This window comes from Poecilia latipinna, unplaced genomic scaffold, assembly GCF_001443285.1.
Source record: "Poecilia latipinna isolate Pla-1442-1.1 unplaced genomic scaffold, P_latipinna-1.0 Scaffold3551, whole genome shotgun sequence".
Classification (NCBI taxonomy): Eukaryota; Metazoa; Chordata; class Actinopteri; order Cyprinodontiformes; family Poeciliidae; genus Poecilia; species Poecilia latipinna.
The window spans coordinates 1-20,184 of NW_015116167.1; the positions used below are offsets into that span (position 1 = coordinate 1).

At 35.9% G+C, this 20,184-nt stretch overlaps 2 protein-coding genes across 4 annotated transcripts; both read left to right on the forward strand.

The window, feature by feature from the left end:
* Positions 1–843: 843 nt before the first annotated feature.
* Positions 844–4,813, forward strand: LOC106941210 (short transient receptor potential channel 4-like; the record flags this gene model as incomplete). Its single annotated transcript, XM_015024151.1, has 8 exons — positions 844–1,237; positions 1,511–1,650; positions 1,773–2,101; positions 2,207–2,402; positions 2,499–2,693; positions 2,922–2,963; positions 3,059–3,148; positions 3,546–4,813. Coding segments are annotated over 8 exons (1,926 nt in total), but the record flags the coding sequence as incomplete, so codon positions are not given.
* A 2,281-nt stretch (positions 4,814–7,094) lies between these two features.
* On the forward strand, positions 7,095–19,758 carry postnb (periostin, osteoblast specific factor b). Of its 3 annotated transcripts, XM_015024152.1 has the most exons (21): positions 7,096–7,259; positions 7,690–7,788; positions 10,730–10,794; positions 10,949–11,106; positions 11,190–11,354; positions 11,451–11,597; positions 11,683–11,824; positions 13,786–13,998; positions 14,132–14,266; positions 14,893–15,041; positions 15,193–15,329; positions 15,517–15,647; positions 15,763–15,893; positions 16,188–16,290; positions 16,432–16,499; positions 16,675–16,720; positions 16,815–16,844; positions 17,599–17,781; positions 17,951–18,028; positions 18,117–18,143; positions 19,171–19,758. In XM_015024152.1, the coding sequence occupies exons 1-21, from the start codon at positions 7,141–7,143 to the stop codon at positions 19,197–19,199; spliced, it is 2,355 nt and encodes a 784-aa protein (XP_014879638.1). In that variant the 5' UTR covers positions 7,096–7,140; the 3' UTR covers positions 19,200–19,758. The 3 variants fall into 3 exon arrangements, with proteins under 3 accessions (XP_014879640.1, XP_014879638.1, XP_014879639.1); XM_015024154.1 differs by lacking the exon at positions 16,815–16,844 and having other exon boundaries at positions 7,095–7,259; XM_015024153.1 differs by lacking the exon at positions 18,117–18,143.
* Positions 19,759–20,184: the final 426 nt, after the last annotated feature.

Genomic DNA, 20,184 nt, shown 5'->3' on the forward strand with positions numbered 1-20,184 from the left:
GTTTAAGGTATAGGCTCTTTATTTTTTGAGAAAATTATTACTGTTTTATTAAGGCTGGTAAGGACCCCATCCTCCTGAATTAACACCATCCTGTGATCTCCTTTTTACTGTCTTTGAGAAATTTGGAAAGCATTAAAGTGATAGAAATTATGAGGCTGCTGATATGTTTGAAGTTGTCACCAAATAGATTTTCACTTACTGGTTTCCATCATACCACAATGCATTGTCAAAAAATGTCACAAGGATATTTCTTTGGCCTTGTGGAACAGTTTCTTTAAAGCTTCTGCTTTCCTGTTAAGGACAAAATCATGCCTCGACTCCGATATTGATGCTGAGATTTTGTCTTCGAACTGACAGCCTGAAAAATTGAAACCTTCCTATAGTTTCCCAGAAATCAGAAAAGCTGAGCTTGAGTGGTAGTGTATTATTTGTGTGCTCTTTTCCTGATCTACTGGGCAGCCAGAACTCAAATTCTCTATGACATGAAACGGTGAGCCAACTGCGCTCCTCAAAAAACCCTGCATCCATATTGTATCCATGTTGCAGTAAAACTGCATCATTTTCCCAAAGCGATTTTTTTTACACGTTTTAAACATTTGCTGTGGGGCTGCAACTAATAATTAGTTTAGTAATTGATTAATCTGTCTGTCATTCTGATGATTAATCAATGTTTTCGAGTCTGTACTCAGTTAATTGATTGACTACTAAATTAGCTAACGATTATTTTCAATAATTGATTCATCACGTTGAATTATTTCAGCCATATTTTGCTGTTGTATTTTAACAAGCAAATGGATTTAAAAACAGACTTTAAAGACAGAAAAAAGGTTGAGCTTATTTTAGGTTTCAGTCTCTTACCTTTTCTTCTATGTCTCTTTTCCCCAGTTTGTCGCTCAACCCAACTGCCAGCAGCTTCTTGCGTCTCGGTGGTATGATGAGTTCCCAGGCTGGAGGAGGCGTCACTGGGCAGTGAAGCTCATCACCTGTGCTTTCATCGGCCTCCTCTTTCCGTTGCTTTCTGTCTTCTACCTGCTCTTTCCAAAGACTCGCTATGGCCAATTCATCCGTAAACCTTTCATCAAGTTTATCTGCCACACTTCTTCCTACTTGACCTTCCTCCTCCTGCTCTTCTTGGCCTCACAGCATATCGACTCTGATGACCCAGCATGCCAGGCTGCCCACATCCAGGGCCCAGAACCCACCACTGTGGAATGGCTTATCCTGCCCTGGGTGATTGGTAACAACACATGCCACCCGTTGTTCATCATATGCATTCGTTGTTGTTTATATTTAATCTGTAATAAGTAACATTATTGAAAATTTTAACTTTATCTACTGTAACTTACTGTAAATACGTGTAAGGATGTGTATCAAAATAATTATAGCAAATTTTAGCTTTTTTTTAATTTTTTTTTTTTTTTTTTTTTACCGTGTATTGTCCCAGGTGACCATATGTAGTGACCAATAATGTTTTAACCTCAGTTTACACCTGCTACTTGTTTTATCCAAGGTTTCATATGGGCTGAAATCAAACAAATGTGGGAAAGTGGTTTAAAGGACTACATGGATGATTGGTGGAACATAATGGACTTCATAATGAACTCCTTGTATCTTGCAACTATTTCTCTAAAAATTGTTGCATATGCAAAGGTAATTTGCAGCCTTAAGTGTAGATGAGCTTAGTTGTTGATTTTACATCGACTATACAGTGATAATACAAATTGATTGTTAATTAAATGTTTTTTTTTTGTTTGTTTGTTTGTTTTTAACAGCACAAAGATTGCAGACCGAGAGACAGCTGGGAAATGATGCACCCCACGTTGATAGCAGAGGCCTTGTTTGCCATTGCTAACATCTTCAGCACCTTACGTCTGATCAGTCTTTTCACTGCCAACTCACACTTGGGTCCCTTACAGATTTCACTTGGCCGAATGCTTCTGGACATCCTCAAATTTCTGTTCATCTACTGTCTCGTGCTTTTGGCTTTTGCGAATGGCCTTAACCAGCTCTATTATTACTATGCAACAGTCCCATTAACCAAGGATGGTAAAAAGGACTGCTACGGTGTTCGATGTTATACCCAAAATAATGCCTTTTCAACGTAAGTCAAGTCATTATCTCCACTGATATTTCGAACAATCAAATATTTTTCAACATATCTGTTATAGTATTTTTTTTAATACATTACTGGTTGTTCACTCCTCAGGTTGTTTGAAGCACTCCAATCATTATTCTGGTCTGTGTTTGGCCTTATTGGTCTCTATGTGACCAACGTGAAAGCAAACCATACATTTACCAAATTTGTTGGCTCTACTATGTTCGGCACCTACAATATAATCTCCCTGGTGGTGCTTCTGAACATGCTAATTGCAATGATGAACAATTCCTACCAGCACATTGCTGTAAGTCCTATAGATAGATAAGCCATCTGTTTTTTGATAGGCTTAACATTAACTTAATACCTAAAATTTTAATTATTTTCTTGTTTTTTTTTCCAGGATCATGCAGACATAGAATGGAAATTTGCACGAACAAAATTATGGATGAGCTATTTTGAAGAGGGCGGGACTTTACCATCTCCGTTCAATATAATACCGAGTCCAAAATCGGTGTTTTATCTACTGAGGTGGATAAAAACAAATGTGTTCAAGAAACCAAGCAAAAAATCACTGGAGACATTTGAGACATTAGGGGTAAGGAGTTGCAAGATGTTTACTCTGATGAGTTTTCAGTGCCTCAAATCTTTGCTCCAGAAGAGCTTGGCATAAATTTAATAACCTAATAGATATTTCAATGTGAATTATAAGAGCCTCTTTTTCTTTTCTTTCTTTTTTTGTTTTTGTTATGAAAGGGCATGTAAAGAAAATGTATCAGCAGTAGACAGAGGTAATATGCTGCTTTTGCTTATCCTTTAACCACAGGTGCGAGCAGCAGAAAATGTCAAATTAAACCATGAATATCAGGTCTGTTGTCAAACAAGTACCATAGTATTACATTTTAGTTTTGATCTTAGATGAATCAGCGTATGAATTTATCTAAAATCTAGTTTGCATTTCAGGGTGTATTGAAGAACCTTGTGAAACGATATGTTGCTGCAATGATCAGAAATGCCAAAACCGAGGAAGGGTTGACAGAGGAAAACTTTAAGGTACGTATGATTGCAATGTAAACTTTGATTTTCTTAAAGTGTATAAAGCTGTTTGTATTGCTGTACACGCAACTACATCAAGAGGACATTTATATCAAGTTTTTTACTAGAACATTTGAGTTCAGTTTAGCTACACAACTTATAATTTTCTTCATTTTTCTAAGCTTCCTTCTCAAAGAAAATTCAAAGTATAGAATGAACCGCGTTATTCTTATTTTCAGGGAGGACTCCACTATAAACAGCATTTACATTATTTGCTACCTTTGTCCTTTAAATTCTTGCAAACTGTCTGACTCCTTTTCTCGCAGAATAAATACAATCTTGGATTTCTGTGATCTTGAACTGCTGTATAACTTTTTGCTGCTCTTTGTTTATCTATTTCTACTTTAACAAATAGGAGCTTAAGCAAGATATCTCCAGCTTCCGCTATGAAGTTTTGGGAATGATGAAGAGTAAACCTCACAGCGGGGGAACAAGTCCAGTTGCGAGCACAACATTGGCTTATCCTGGAAATTCCTTCAAATATTGTCGCAAACCTGCTGCCACTGAACGTCAAAAAGAGTCGCGTATGTCCGAGGCAAAGTCCCCCACTATACTTCAAAATAAAGCTGCCAACACAACCAACTCTCCAGGCTCAAATTATCAAAACAATTGTTCCGTTGTTGTGTGGAGTGCAGAGATGACTGAGATTGAAATATCAAAAGAGCAGACAAAGCATGAGTGGCCTCCGAAACAGGAGAAAACGTCCTTTCTGAAATGTGATGAAAACAATTCCTTTTTTGTGGCATCTGGCAGGCAAAACCAAGACGAAGCTCTGAGTGGCAAAGCAGATGTGGAAGTCTCACAGAATATGAACACAGAAACTCAGGAAATGGGGCTTTCTTGTACCGTCCTTTCTAAGGAAGTGACAAACGGTCCAAAAAAAGTGCAAAGCTGAGTCTGCAAATAAGGAACACACAGTAGAATCATTATTTACTTAATCATCATATTTAAAAAAAAATAGCTTGTGACTGACAGTAGCTATACTACCATACTGTTCTTATACATTAATATGTCTAATCAGTTCTTGTACATTAATACGTCTAATCAGTTATATAAAGACCCAATAATATATCCTCTTTACGAACGATGTGATTGCTCACTTGCTGCTCAGGAAAGTGAGTTTTCAGCAGGTATGTTATTTATCTCTTACTTTGAACATAAAAAAACAAAAGACTGTTTCTACCTACACAAACAGTAATACACTTGAAAATGTTTATTTTTGATTCTATATAATTGTGCAAGAAAATCTGAATCTAATTTAGAAAATTAACACTAATTATATATGTCCCCAGCCTGCTGTTTAATCTAATGTATTGTTTAATTTAGTCATTACCTCTGAATATCACAGAGCTTTGAAAATTAGAGGCTGCCTGTACTTCATGTTTATATCCCCAAAGATGGTAAAGCTGTGAGATGGAACAATCTTAACAGTGATGTTAAAGAAAAGAAGATGTGTGCACATTTTGAGACTGCTTTCAGAATCTGCTTTCTAAAAAATCTGTGTTTTTATCTTGCGGGCTAATGAGCTTTGACAACTTTTACTATTTATAAAACATTATAAATGTTCACTAATAAAATGAAGCAAAATGTTATGGTTTCTAAGTTGCCTTTATTTGAAAATGTGTGGTGGTAAAAAAAAAAAAAAAACAAAAAAAAACATCGGAGGACAGTTTGTTGTAAAACTGTTGTACATATTTTCAATTTTAACATAGCTGAATGTTTTTCACTTAACTTATTCAAACTTGTGCTTACTGGCCATGGTAAATAATGTAAGAATTGATGTGTTGTCAGTTTTCACAACTCACATTAGCATATTCATGGTGTCCAACTATTATGGCCTGAATGAAGAAGAATTCAGGATTTAAAACTTATTCTGATGTATAATTAGATCCAGTTGGCTTAATTGGGAGCTTTTGTGTCATATCTAGGTCACCAGGCATGAAGTATAATGCTATATGTGCTATATGTGAAGATATGCTTTAATAATAACTGTTTGCTATATGTGAAGATATGCTTTAATAATAACTGTTTGCAATGACTAATTATGAAGTAATGCCACTTTTACACATAGCATTCTAACATTATACAAATTCATCATACAAAAGACACGTGTGTGTGTATTTTTTTTTTTTTTTTAGTAACACGGCAGAAAATGAGCAAAAGAATCTATGCCAAAAGCAGTCCTGATAAAACAAATCAAAATGACTGGGATTACTAACATGCAGCTGACTGAAAACCACCTATTGTCTTTTACAAGCAGTGCTGAAACTAGGTTCAGGTCTTTGGTACGACAGTAACAGTTGAGTGGGATGTTTAAAATGCTAAGGCTATAATCCTATGTAAGCCATTTTTGTATGCTACATTGTTATCTGGCACAGTTTTGACTTACTAGATTGTGAGTGGCCATCTGCCACTTTAATGCCTCATAAAGTTCAGTATATGTCATTAAATATGCAACCAGGCGCTACCAGACATCAATTTCTCAACCCAGCTTCACACGTCATCAAAGTGAATGTTCAAATTTTTTCCCAGTCGGGTACTACCTTTAACATTGCCTGAACTGAATATTAAAATAATTAAAACAAATTATTTTTTTATTTGTTTCTTTAGCTTTAGATTCCAGTTTTTTAAAGCTGAATTCTGTGGTTTCTTAGCACTCTGAAAAAGCATTGAATTGTATTTGTTATTTCCAGGTGTGGAAAATAACAGGTAAATGAGTGTAGAAAGCTGAAGTGGAAGCACTTCAGCTTTCCACCACTTTAGATTATTTAGTAAGTTCCAGAGGGAGCTGGAGTACAGTGAATTAATTTTTATGACTAAGTAATCAGATTCATGTACTCTGAGCTGTGTGACATGTTCTATTATTTTGCGGGATGTCAAATATTAAGCATATGATGCCAGTGCAATGTGGGGAAACAAATTTAAACATTCTGATTAAACACGCTTTCCCATTTTGTGGCATTTGACACATGCTCTCAATCTGTGCATAAATTGGGATTTTACCTGAGTTTTGATGTATTGAAACAGTTGGTACTTAAGATGTTATTTGTTCACACAAAAATGCCCAAGTTTTTACCCTGGTTTGTAAATGTGACATAGCCGCTTTTGGTTTTACTTTACAAGACTCTGTGTCTTTTACAGTGGAAATTCTGATGAGCAGAGTGATCTGGAAATGATCTAGAATGGTCAGCTAGGATCATTAAGATGTTTTTATTTCCTAAAATAAAAAAAATAAAAATATATATTTAGTCAGTGACCCTCAGCATTGCACCACATTTCTGAATTTGATCCAAGTCATTAAAGAAATCTGTAATTGATATTCTCTCTGAATATTCTGGCAGGAGAAAAAACACTAGAATTCTGTGCAAACATAACGTGTCCAAACTCTGTTCTGCCACCAGGGGGAACAAACTGCATTCTGAAGTAAGTAAACATTTCAGCTTAGAGGTGTTTCCCCAAATAGCATGTAAAGTGTTTGGGGTTTCTCACCCTTCATTGCTTTTTTGCTTCCCTCACAAATTACATTTTTTATAGACTAAGTAAATGCAAATTCTTAACTTCAAGTAAAATAGCTGCTCCAAAGTATTTGGTTTGTGTGCTTTTACTGGTGGTTTTATACCTTTAAAGCCTTGATTTGGTTTTTGACAAGTTTACAAACGTTAGTTCTAAATGAAAAAAGAACATCTGCACTTTGGATTTTTAGATAATTTTGCTCCACAAATGCCATCATTCCTTTACAAACAATGTTACAAATAATAATTTATAGACCACAGTGAGAGGTTTGTAGTGCCAAACAGGAGAGATATGGCATTTGGAAAGGTTTGTGTTGCTCTTGCATGTCAGAAATCCAACCATCCTCCTAGAGTGGAGGGTGAGACTCGGGCTATATAAACACCAGCTAGGACTGTGTTCCTTTTACTCTGGGCTAGAGGGGAGTTCAGGAATCAAGAATGAAGCTCCTCTTTGTGGCTGCCTTCGCACTCTTTGTGCTCTCTACCTTTGATCATGCTGACTCCTCAGCTTATGACAAAATAGTTACCCACAGCCGCATTAGGGCAAGAAAAGAAGGGTAAGTCAAACAACATAGACTTTTTTTTTTATGTTTATATTTTGCTTGTTTGCAGTGCTAACCTCAGATACCTCAATTTTTCACTGCACATGCAGGAATCTTCAGTTTTTGAGGGCAGTCATCTCTGTGCATTTATGTTTCTTTCTCAAGAAAATGTACTTTCTTACAATTTAGTTTCATATACTGTAAAAGAACGTCATTTTATTTTAAAAATGTAAGCTCATAAATGTTCTTGCATCAATATGTATAGCTGAAAAGACACTGGTGTTCGTTTTACCTACTCTAACTTATGTATTATTTGAAAGTTTGATATAGAGCAGTCTCTCTTTTTCTCCACATTCTCAAAATGAATACTTTGGTTTTAAAAACAATTTTTACTCTTAATGTGCTTATTAATCCTTGTCGCATTTTCTCCAATAAATTTCACCAGACCCAATGTCTGTGCACTTCAGCAAGTTATGGGGACAAAGAAGAAATACTTTAGTACTTGTCGTAATTGGTACCACGGGTCCATCTGCGGAAAGAAAGCGTAAGTTGGTTATCCTGTTAAAAGAAATGACATTCAAGTTTAGGAAATAAAGTTTCCTGCTCTGTTTGTTTCTGCAAACATGTTTGCCATTTCTTCTTGCTCTCCCATCTTCTCCTGTTTCATCTTCAGTCGTTTTCATGGAAACTTGGATGTTTTCACAGTACCAGATCACAACATCTGCTATGTTACTTTGAGTTGCACTGGTTTGTAGAATGAAAAACACATTTATAGAAGCAGTCCTAAAACCTTTCGTCTCAAAGACAATCCTATTTGATCCCATAAACTTCAATGGGGGTTTCATAATGTTACAAGCCTGGTGGTCGCTGGGTGCCACAGCGGTGAACCACTGATTCCAGGATATGATGTGGCTGCAGAATAGTGACTGCATTCATGAATGGAAACCCCCCAAGCGCCGCCATTAAAACCCCCCCTTTTTTTTTTTTTTTTTTTTTTTTGTTAGTCCTGCTGGCTCAGCACATTGCAACTTAAACATAAATCTAAGCCATGCTATGTTTTGGTGGGTCTTAAAGACTTTTTCTCCCTAGTTACCAAACATATCATTTTAAAGTTGGTAACTGTTCTTAACAGAGGCGGTCCTAACGTGAATGGCACCCTGAGTGAGCCCCTCCTTCTGGCAACCCCCACAGATCCAATTCTTTAACAAAGCCCACCTTGCAAAGAAAAGAAAAACTCACCCATATAAAACCCCACATTCACTAGAGTATATTAGTTTAATTGGAAACTTTTGGAAGAAAAAGTACACTGACTAATGTGAGAAAGTAGAAACTCAAACAATTAAGCACATTTTTTTTATTTATTTATTTTTTTTTTGCCAACGTACTTAAAGCTGAATTTAAATCATTGCTTATTCTAAAAATATTGCTCCAGTCATATCCTGGTCTGAACCAAGTTATTTAAATAGAGAACCACAAAGTTTGCTGACAGTGGAATAAAATCGAATAGAAAAGAAAGTGTAAGAAAATTTGGCAAAACCCGACATTTTAACAAAAGCAGCTTTTCCATGAGATTAAATAAATGTTAACACCAACTGTGCCTCAGCACTAATGCTGTCTGGACAGCAGAAGTCCAGGCAGTAAGGCTTAAATTGTTCTTTTCATATTGTTCCAACTGGGTTTAATCTCTTGTAGCCAGTAAAAATATTTGTTCTTTTCCCAAAGGGAATATCTGTGCTTTCAAAGTGAGCCAGATTCCAAGAAAACTTTACTACCAAGCTCTCTGACAGACTGTGATGTATTACATTACAATACTGACACATACATTAAAGAGGGGAAACTTTACAATAAACTTATCATGATTTGAAGTGGTGCAGCATTTTCCTAAAGATGCTGATGGTCAAAAGTTTCCAGGCCTGTTGCCAGGCACAGTCCCTTTGTGTGGGAAAGCAATATAACAAGTTTTGCTGACTCTGCCCCGTCAGGGCTTGTATGAGCTCATCCCCGTCCCTGCAAGTCCATTCAACCTTGATTTAAATACAGATGTTATATACATGCATTTGGCCATGATCTCAAAGCAGTGGTTTTTGCACGGTTTAAAGTATTTGTAGTAGATTAAGCAGTGTGCCTCAATAATCTCCATGCTTATAAACTCTGAGCTATTTGATCATTATGTATTTAATAAAATTATATTAGCGGGCAACATTTCAGACATTCATTACATGTTTGTTTGCTTTTTTTCTGTTTATTCGTTCGTTTTTTGAACATTGCATACCGTGAGTGCAGCACTGTAATTTAATACTTGTTTTAGAAGTCCACTACAACTGGAGAACACATGTGGAGCTTTAATTGTATGCACATTTTCAACAACTTCCAAAAAGAAAACTCCTAATTTTGAGCAATTGATGTCTCCAATTAAATTCTGTTGAATCATCACTGAATCACGAATATGTTTGTTGATCCAACAGCAAGTGGTTTATTTTTAAAACATAAAAGCCTAACATTGTTCTTAGTATTTGGCACGATGACTTTAATTATGTCAAGCTGAAGTTGGGTAAAGATCATCTTCTCTCACAATAAACCTAAGGAATCTCTTCTAATGACCTCCTCAGCCATCCCTAGGAGCATGTGGCATTGCTTATCTTTAATAGCTGCATCCGGAATGCTCATTTCTTCAGGGTCCTTTTATTGTTGAATAACTTGGAGTTACGTGGGGTAAAATGTACATCATCACATAGTAGCTTTACTGTAGGTGGAGTCAGAGTTGCAGTTTCAACATGAACTTGATCACGTTGGTGTAAATCACGTATTTGTCTCACAGCTGCACATTAAGTTTTACAGTTCTCTTCGGATTGCAGTGTCAGGCAAAATGAGTGGAATAAACAAATTATCCATTGTTTCTTTGGCAGGGCTAGGGTTATGGTTACTGTGAATTATTTGTGTTTTTGTGTGTTGAGATTTCATAGGTCTCATTTGAGACTTATTAAAAAATGGAAAACTATGGAGATCACTTTTTTAAACATTATATTATTTTTTACAGCTTATGAAGAATCATTTTTATGCGTACAAGTATTTATTGGCAAAAATTCCAACATGTATAAGGTTAGTCAAATGTTAATAAAAGTTCAAAATAAATGGTTATCTTCAAAGGCTTTGCAAAAAAAAAAAAAAAATGATAATAAAAATCTACTACTGAAATGGTAGCAGTATCCTCAGGCAGCCTTTCCTTGAGGTTTTGGCTCAGACTTCTGGATCGCACTGTGTGTTGAGATTATTCGGTAGATAATGAGTTACATCTGCAAACACAGAAGAATCCTCTTAAAGACAGACAACCTAATCCAAAACAGACGACTCATTACAGCTTTCAAAATTGTTATGTAATTCAGTAAAAAAAAGTAAAAAAAAAAAAAAAGTAATTGTAAGCATTATTTTGAAGAATGTGAAATACACACGGTTTAGATTTGTATGCTTGTCTGCGTTCTCTGCAGGACTGTGCTGTATGAGTGCTGTCCAGGATATATCAAGCTTGAAGGCATGACAGGCTGTCCTGCAGGTATAGGACTAACTGGGTGGATAAAAGTTAGATGGAGGTCCTTAATCCACTTGGAGAATAGATGTGAATTCATTTTGAAATCACACTCAATTAATTGAGAGTGACTTTGCAACTTTTTATTGTCCTTTCAAAAAAAAGTACATTTGTTTTTCAGTTGCTCCAATTGACCACGTGTATGGGAGTCTGGCTCTTGTTCAGGCTACTTCAACCCAAAATTATGCGGACATTTCTAAGCTCAGACCTGAGATTGAGGGACCGGGATCCTTCACTTTCTTTGCTCCAAGCAATGATGCCTGGGAGCTGTTGGATGAGGTGAGTCAGGACAAAAGCAAAAATCATTTAACTTGTTGTTCTTTCTTTCGCATTTTGACCACTTTGTTTTCCTCATCTTACAGACAATAAGGAATGCACTGGTCAGCAACGTCAACATTGAACTCTTCAATGCTCTGCACTACCACATGGTCAACAAACGCCTCCTAACCAAAGATCTAAAGAATGGATTGAAATTGACCTCTATGTACAATGACCTTGGTCTCTATGTTAACCATTATTCCAATGGGGTGAGTATTGCTATGTAGTACATGCAGTATTATGACAAAGTCTTGCAATGGAACAGATTGCTTGAGGTTTACTGAGAAAACTGACATTGTTCGCAGGTGGTTACTGTAAACTGTGCTAGGATTATCTATGGCAACCAGGTTGCAACCAATGGAGTTGTTCATGTCATTGACCGTGTCATCACTAGCGTTGGAAGCACTATCCAGGATTATATTGAGGTTGAGGAAGATTTGACAACGCTAGCTGTAAGTGCACACATTATACATATTTTCAAATTTTTTTATGTTGAAGTTTTTAAATCATATTGCTGTTCCTGAACCCACTTGTTAGGATGTAGCTCAGACTGCTGGACTGCTGGAAAAACTGGGTCAGCCAGGATTCTACACCCTCTTCGCTCCTACCAACGATGCCTTTGACAAGATTGGTGGCGATACCATGGAAAGACTTTTAAGTGACAAAGACGTCCTGAGAGGTAAATCCAACAATTGTCAATTGAAACAAGTTAAACTGCATAATTTAAGGGGAAAGATGGTTTTCAGAAAAGGAATTTTAAATCTTAAATTTGATCATTTCAAATAAGGAAAATCACTTTGGTTCTGTGATATGGATACAGTTCTCTGAGGTTTACAAAAACCCATTATTGGCATGGATGTCATTAATTAAAGTTTTGGTGATTCAATACAATACTTATTTTTCCAACTGAGATAATTTTACTTTCTGTAACCATTAATAAGATTCAGGCAGATAACTGTTTCAATTCATTTAGGCTTTCCACCAACATTTTTGCGTTAAAAACGTGAAAAGTTACAAAAATTCAGATGTACATCAACAGGCATTGTTATTTAGAAATAATGGCATGTTAGGCAAATGGGTAGATGCAGGAATGGAGCAAATGTTGCGCACCTCCTCACATCCAGTTCAATGAGTCAACTATAAACTGAGCTTAATCCGTCTTTACTGTCACTGTTACTGGTGTATGAAAAACCCTTAAAAAAAACGAGCAATTGACCTCATGGGGGTAGGGGGGCAAGTAAAGCCTGGTGGCCTGCCAGGCTTACAATACATTGGGGGAAAACCCAAGCTAAAAATGTGCCTGTTTTATTCTTTCTAAAGCCACGTCTTTTATATGTATTTTGGATTATTTGTTGTGTTGTGTCCAACCATTAAACATTAGAGTAAAACCTGTCACCCTCAATTTGAAGAAACAGGCAAATGTTCTCCAATAAAAAAATAAAAAATAAAAAAAACAAGAAAACACCCACCAATGCTAGGAAAGTTTATTCTTCTTCTATGTGCTCAACCTTCTCTATGCTGCTAACACGACAGGCGCCCCCTAGCGGTTGTATATGGAATCGCACCGAATAACGGAAATAATACATTAATAATATTACAAGGAGAAATTAAAACAGAAAAAAAAAATCATGTTGAGGTGCTTATTTTTATGCTTAATTTTTTTCATTTCTTATAACAGCTTGTTCTCACCCTGCTACATGTACATATTTGACCCAGTATGATTTATGCTGTTTGGACAATAGAACACTGAGAACAAATTCAAACGTATGCACCAAATTCTTGTTTGAAAATGATTGAATTTGATTGCCTTTTTCACTCATTCATTCCATAGTAAAAACATTCGGATGGTAATGAATGTCTAAAATCTTCTGATCAGAACGTCATTTAGCTATAAAGTCTCAAAAGAAATAAACTTTTTCTCAAATTTAATGCCTTGTATTTATTTTTTAGAAGTATTTGTGGAGTGCTGTCAGTGACAAAGTAAACACTACAGTAATTATAATGTAAAACCTTCAGATTAGGGTGTGAAACTCATTTTCATTGTGGGCTATAGCAAAGTCATGGATGTCCTCAAAGGGCAGACAGAATGCATTGATAAAATACCATTAACAAACCATTCAAATATTAATAAATAGTTCTCTCTGCATTGTATTACTATTCCTTAAAACTAAATAATACTGAACATAAGATTGATGTAATTTGGAAGTATAAATAACAACTGCTTTGATTTGATTGATAAAATAATATTTAAATATTTAAAATATGTCCATCTATTGGACCACATACAAAGATGTGGTAGGCCGGATTTGGTTTCTGGATCTTGAATTTGACACATATGCTTTACATGGTGAGCTGTTCAACATTTTTGGCATAAGACTTGTAAAGGCTCTGAGTAGCAAGAAGCAGATGTCTTAATGAGCACACTGAACTACTTGGCAAAATATCTCAACCACTCTCTTGCCCATTAGCTTTGCCAATGACATCAAATTGATTGTGAGCTAATTATAACTACAAAGAAATCCAGGGTCCAAAAGGGTCTGCAGGTTTCTAGGGTATTATCTGCTTAGCTTAACATGAATCTCCATCCATTCTGTAAATGTCTTACTGCTTAAAGAAATAATTCCCAACTTTTATTTTCAGCGCTCTTGAATTTCCACCTCCTGGGCTCAGTCCAGTGCTCTGAAGCCATCATGGCAGGAACCTCTTATGAAACCCTGGAAGGAAACAACATTGAAATAGGTTGCGATGGAGACAGTTTAACAGTTAACGGCATTAAGATGGTACTCAAGAAGGACATTGTCACTACCAACGGTGTGATCCACCTTATTGACCAAGTGCTGATTCCGGACTCAGGTTAGATCAACATTTCCCCTAATCTGCTTACTTTAGCACACTTTACTTATTCATATTCTATCTATTTTCATATTTCAATTGTGTTTTAATTGTGTTTATTTATGTATTCATTTATTTATTTTTTGCTTTTAAGCTAAGCAGGTAATGGAACTGTTGGGAGGTTCACAGTCAACCTTTGGTGACATGATCACTGAGCTGGGCCTGTCCGCTGAAATGAGAGCAGACGCTGAGTACACTTTGCTGGCTCCTCTCAATGCTGCCTTTACTGGTGAGTCACAAACAGCTTGCTATACCATGTATGGCATCTCTCTTCTGCAGTTCTTAAAAGGTCTAAAGTGACAACTCCTCCTTCAGCAACAGTGTTTTCTTTCTTGCATTCTTCCTCCTAGTTTGTTGATCATTTTTAATTGGATATGGAGACATGTCCATAGAAATGTTCTTGAAGCGAGAGAATGTATAGTTCAGACGCACAATATAGGACAGCAAACAGTGGAAGTAGTCAATCATTTTTAATCAGAAAACTCTTTGCAATGACTCTACTTGGAAAGATTTTAAATCAAATTATACACATCACTCAAGAGTCCTAAGATACATTACATATGTCACTCCAGGCAAAATGAGGTTTCTGTCAAAGACAATCTCTCAGTGAATCGAGTCTTCAACAGAAGCAAATAAGGGTCTTTAAAATTAAAGCAAACAGACTAATTGTTAGATTTTCAGGAAATCAAGTTAATTCAAAGTATAAATAAATGTGTAGGTTACTGCTACATGTTTTGGCTACAGACCCATGAAGTTAGTGAAAGCTGTGGTGATGATGAACAAATTTAGCAAAAATATCACTTGCAATTGTGAATTGTGTTTATTTACACACGGGAAAATGTTTTTTAATTGCAGACGAAGTGATGTCCATGGATCAAAGCGAGCTTAAGATCATCCTGGAGAACCACGTCCTAAAGAATAAGTTGGGTCTTGGACAACTGTATAATGGCCAGCAGCTGGAGACTATTGGAGGAAAGACCCTCAGGGTCTTCATTTACCGCACGGTGCGTCATCTTCACCAAAGTCCTCCCCAAAAATGAGAGCTTTAGACCACTAGGCAAACACATCATCCTTTATGTCATACTTCCATTAATCATAGTATTTTAGAGAAACCCCATCAATCCTTTGGTTTTATCCTGTGGATTTTCTCTGCAGGCTGTGTGCATTGAAAATTCCTGCCTGATAAGAGGCAGCAAAGAAGGGAGCAACGGAGCCCTTCATCTCATGAGGACCATGTTGATGCCTGCAGAAAAATCTATGTTCGAGATTCTGACTGAAAACGGAAATTTTAAGTAAGTCCTGGCCAATTTTGGTAGAAGTGGATATTGGTGTTAAAATTAAGCATTTTCCTCAACCACTTTTTATTTTCCGTTTAATTCACTAAGCACTCTTGGAAAAGAAAATAGTGCTGTCAGTGCAATTCATCAGCCCTCTGTGGTTTCTACACCAGCCAACTTTTTTTTCTTCTTTGTGCTGCAGAGTCTTTTTGTCTCTAATGGAAGCAGCTGGGTTGACAGACCTGCTCAGACAAGAGGGAGGTTTTACGTTGTTTGCCCCCAGTGATAAGGCGTTTGCTGCTTTGACTGAAAGAGAGTTGAACATGTTGAAAGGTACATCTGCTGTAATGACTTTACCGTTTATTATACCTCCCTCCAGCACATATGTTGGCAGTTGAAAATCACATAAATCCCTCAACAAATAATGTTTTGCCGTTGTTTATTTCAGGTGACATGAATGCACTCCAGACAATTCTTCTGTATCACTTAAGTAATGGTATCGTCATTGGAGGTGGCTTGGAGAGCGGCGTGACAAATCTTCTAAAATCTCTCCAGGGAAGCAATCTTCAACTAAAATTTGTAGGTATTTGGCGCTGAACCATTTTACCAAAGAAAATTCGACCTTTATGTATAGTTTTAAGGACAGCATATCTTAATAGTGTTCTGAATATTTAGCATTAGTTGGTTTTGTTTTTGTTTGTTTTTGTCGTTGTGGAAATTTCCATATTTTAGAAAATCTCATTTTAAATTGTGATAAATTGTGATTAAATTGTGCCAACAGCAAGCTACTGACTTACTGTGATGATTAGTGTTACTTCCTGTCAATCATACCACAATCTTCTCGTTTATGTATGCTTCAACTGTTTGTCTCAGGTGAATAATGCTGTGCAAGTGAATTCCGTGCTTCTCCCAGAAACCGATCAGATGGCCACAAATGGTGTTATTCATTTTGTCGACCAAATTTTATACCCTCAAGGTGAGATCTTTGTCTATTCAGCTTTATTAACATTCCCTTCCATTAATTTATTTGTCAAGACATGCACATATTTTTTTTTTTTTGTTTTTTTTATTTTCTCCAAAAGCTTAATTGTGGTTAACGACCCCTGCTGTCTTCCAGACATCCCTGTGGGGAATCAGGAACTCCTTTCCATACTCAGGAAGCTCATCACTTACATACAAATCAAGGTGAATTAAGTTTTTTATCACAGCTTTAGTGTTTAAATAAGACAGTATGTTGGTTTTTGTGATGAAAACATGTGCCTTGAAGCTTTATAATGTACCGAACCTCTTTACTTAATTTCTCTTAGGATTGATTGTTTTTATATTATTCTGATAGAACTGTTGTATCATATTTTTACAGTTTGTTTCAGGATACAGATATCAGGAAATACCTCTTACATTTATGAGTGAGTGATAATATTTACATATTATAGTACTATTTACATTTTTGAATTTTCAATGTCTTTTTTTAATAAATATTTTCTTTATTTCTTGTTTTAGAGAAGATCATCACACGTGTTGTCCAACAATGTAATTATGATTTAAAACCCTTTTATTGTCATGTAATTCATTTTTGTTTAAGGAGAAATCTATAATGCAACTAGAAAGGAAAGTAATCTTTAATTCCAAAATATTTTTTTTTACTAAATAGCGATATTTTAATTTTGGTTAGAATTTTTTTGGCCATAATACTAATCCAACAGATATTTGGGCTTAACCTATTTTTCTTCAAGTTAGCCTAAATATTCTCCTCCAACACTAGTTAACACACTAGTGGTGTGTTAAATTTAGTACATTATTTACATTATTTACTCTCTGTTTTGATATGACTTGTTGATACAAAAGTTCTTAACACAGGAAGATGAGGCAAACTATCTTGCCATCAATGTTATTACACAGGGTAAAAAATAAAAAAGAATGTTAAAGAAGAGCTTGTGGTCTATAGCACAGGTTTTAAACCATGCTCATTGCAATGTGGACACATGGGTCAGTGTGTTTTTCTCTTGATGAAGTCACTGACAGTATACATACAACAGACAAATGTGATTAAAAAAAACAGTCTTGAATCATTGAGTGAATACGATCAAGACGTCTCTAAGTCACATCACAAAGTATGTATGTTTAAAATTTTGTGGAAAGTAATCGCTGGAGATAATATGGTAAGAATTTGTGATGCCAAAGTTTAGCTAAGGTAATAGTTCTGATACAATGTCATGGCACTCAAACAAGCATAAATATATTTTCATCAAAGTTTATTGTAATCAAACAATCTCTTTTTTTGCAGCTCCTGAAGAGAAAAAAGTGATAAGGGTTATTGACAAGCCCACCACTACAATTACCAGGGTTATTGAGAGGCCCACCACTACAATTACCAGGGTCATTGAACCTTCTGTCCGCAAAATCACCAGGGTTACCAGTTCAGGCTCCAGGGTTACCAGTTCAGGCTCCACAAACATTGGCCTGGAAGGTAAATGGAACGTAGATGTTCAAGGACATTTACTGTAATTTTTAGCCTTTATCTTTGCAACAACGTGATAGTTAGAAAGTAGAGGAGTGTGACTGTTAAACATTAGATTTGTGACTTGTTAAGTGGTGTAATTACTCAAATTAAATAAAAATGTCTTTTTTTCCAACAGGAGTTGACCGTTCAGGGATTATTACCTTTGAAGGGAACCCAGACCTTGATGCTGAGCAACTTGCTGGACTGATCCAAAGTGAGTTTTATTATCATCTATAACTCACTAACTCAGAAAACTTGTTATTTATTAATATGGAGTGTGTATGCTTGCTTCCCTTTCATAGGAAGACCTAATGCAAGAAGAGTTGTAGGTAAAATAAATACAAATAATAAGGAAAAAAACAGATTTTACCCAATCTAAATGGAATCCCCAACATCGTCTTTGAGTTAATGTTGACTGTAATGTCATGTTTGTTCCTGCATCTGTGTCACATGATTGTATTGCCCTGCATCATATTTGTACTCTGTCCCATCAGTCCTTCTGGGTGTTTTTTATGGAATGGTTTGACTTTTTGAGAAATCAACTCAAAGTGCTTACTTTTTCCTTAAAATTACTTGGGGGAAAAATCATTTGTGCATGATAAATGTGAAGCATAGAATAGAAAATAAAGCAAAACAAGAATATTTAGTTGTTTAGGAGCAGGCAGATTAACTTTTTATATCACCCTATGTTGACTTGTAACTTCACTGGGAAAAGCAGTTAAAGCTAAATAGTAAGACCTACTGCCAAGCCTTTTTTTTTTTTTTTGTTAGTCTACACAAATTGAATAAATACTAAATAAAGTCAGGGTTTACTGGTAGGTGCTTTCTGATGTACACCCTGGCTGATTCCATCACTTTCCAGTTCATGAGCTAAGTTAAGCCAGTGGAGTACTGAATCACATTTTCCATGCAGATGCAGGGATCATATCAGTCTTTTTTTTTTTTTTTTTTTTTTTTCCTTAAACTCGGTGAGGAAGCACATGAGCATATTTCCAAAAAAAGTCAAACAATTTCTAATGTCATCTTTGGCTTCTTGCTTATTTCAACATGCTTGCCTGCACATTGCTTACCTAAATGTTAAGCTGACATTTACTATGTCTGTGCAGCTGCATTTTGTGCAACTTTTTTGTGAGGTCTGTCTGAGGTCCATAATTCATACAGGTTTTGAGGTTCTGCGGGGGCAGCTATACTCCCACCTTCTTGCTGTGCAGAGCTTGGTTCTGTCATGTGGAAAGAACTGAGATCAGACTATAAAGATTTCTGAGCTGCGACGCAATACTTACTGTGTTTCCCAGTTAAGCAAAGTGAAGTTCAAAGCAACGAACATTAATTCATTTTTTCCATTTATTCTGTTAGGTGGTAACAGGAGGAGGGGAAGAAACTGAGAGTGGTCGGATGAGGATATCCTCCTGGTGAAGTTATACATGGAGGCTGAAACTGGTGTTTTACAGACAATACATCTAGAGTGTTGTTTCCTGAATATATTGTGATAGCACTTGCTAAACACAAAGAACTGTTTTCATAAACTCTCAAAGTTTATGGTGCTTTATTTGTACATAGATTGAATTTTTAAATTCATTGTATGTTAGCAGTTAAAATGAACTGAAATGAGGAAGGTTGTAGTAGTGAAAATCAAGTCAGTATAAAGGGACAAAAATATTGTTTCTAACTGTTTTGACTTTGATTGAGGTAAATGTTCGAGCAAGAGTGCTTAATGAGGGGCTTTGAGAAATATCTCAGTACGAAAATGGCCTAAACTATTTTCTCTTACTTCACCTGCTATGTAACTTTAACATCTCTGACTTTAAGTGGTTTAAGGTTTCATGTACATTTGGTTAGTGGATTGTGTCATTTGTAATGTTATGGATAAATCCAGGTATGCTCTGTTTTTGTTTTCCAAAAATCCTACAATAAAATGCTTCTGTTGAGATAACTGCATTACCATAAAAGGTCATTTTTGTTTCCTTGCACAGTTCCTCAATTTGTTAATGTTATATAAAAGATAGCTTAGATCTAAATATTATGTCTGTCATTTGTATTTGTAAGAGCAAGGTCCTCTAAAGTTTAAAAGCGTTCCTGTTCACTGGACCAATTGTTCATTTATAGGTTTATGGGAGATTTCACCCACCCGTTTATCTAAATATTACAAACAGATGTAACACAGGGTGAAGTCGAGCTCCAAGAAAGAATGTTTCTTGAGAGTGGTATGCTTTTCCATGTGGCGTAACATATAAAAATTACATTCAGAGCTAAATTTATGGGTTGAAAGGAACATTCCTCTCCGTAAGCTCAAACAAGTAGAAGTTGCATCAAAAGACAAATTCATATGTTAAAACCATAAAATTCAAACAGTTCCTCAAATCTTGTCAT

Excerpts from the sequence above, each read along its gene's own strand:
- postnb (XM_015024152.1), top strand. The coding sequence starts at position 7,141 with ATGAAGCTCCTCTTTGTGGCTGCCTTCGCACTCTTTGTGCTCTCTACC. Across the intron at positions 11,598-11,682 it reads AAGATTTGACAACGCTAGCT|GATGTAGCTCAGACTGCTGG; the intron begins GTAAGTGCACAC and ends CCCACTTGTTAG. Across the intron at positions 17,782-17,950 it reads CACAAACATTGGCCTGGAAG|GAGTTGACCGTTCAGGGATT; the intron begins GTAAATGGAACG and ends TTTTTCCAACAG.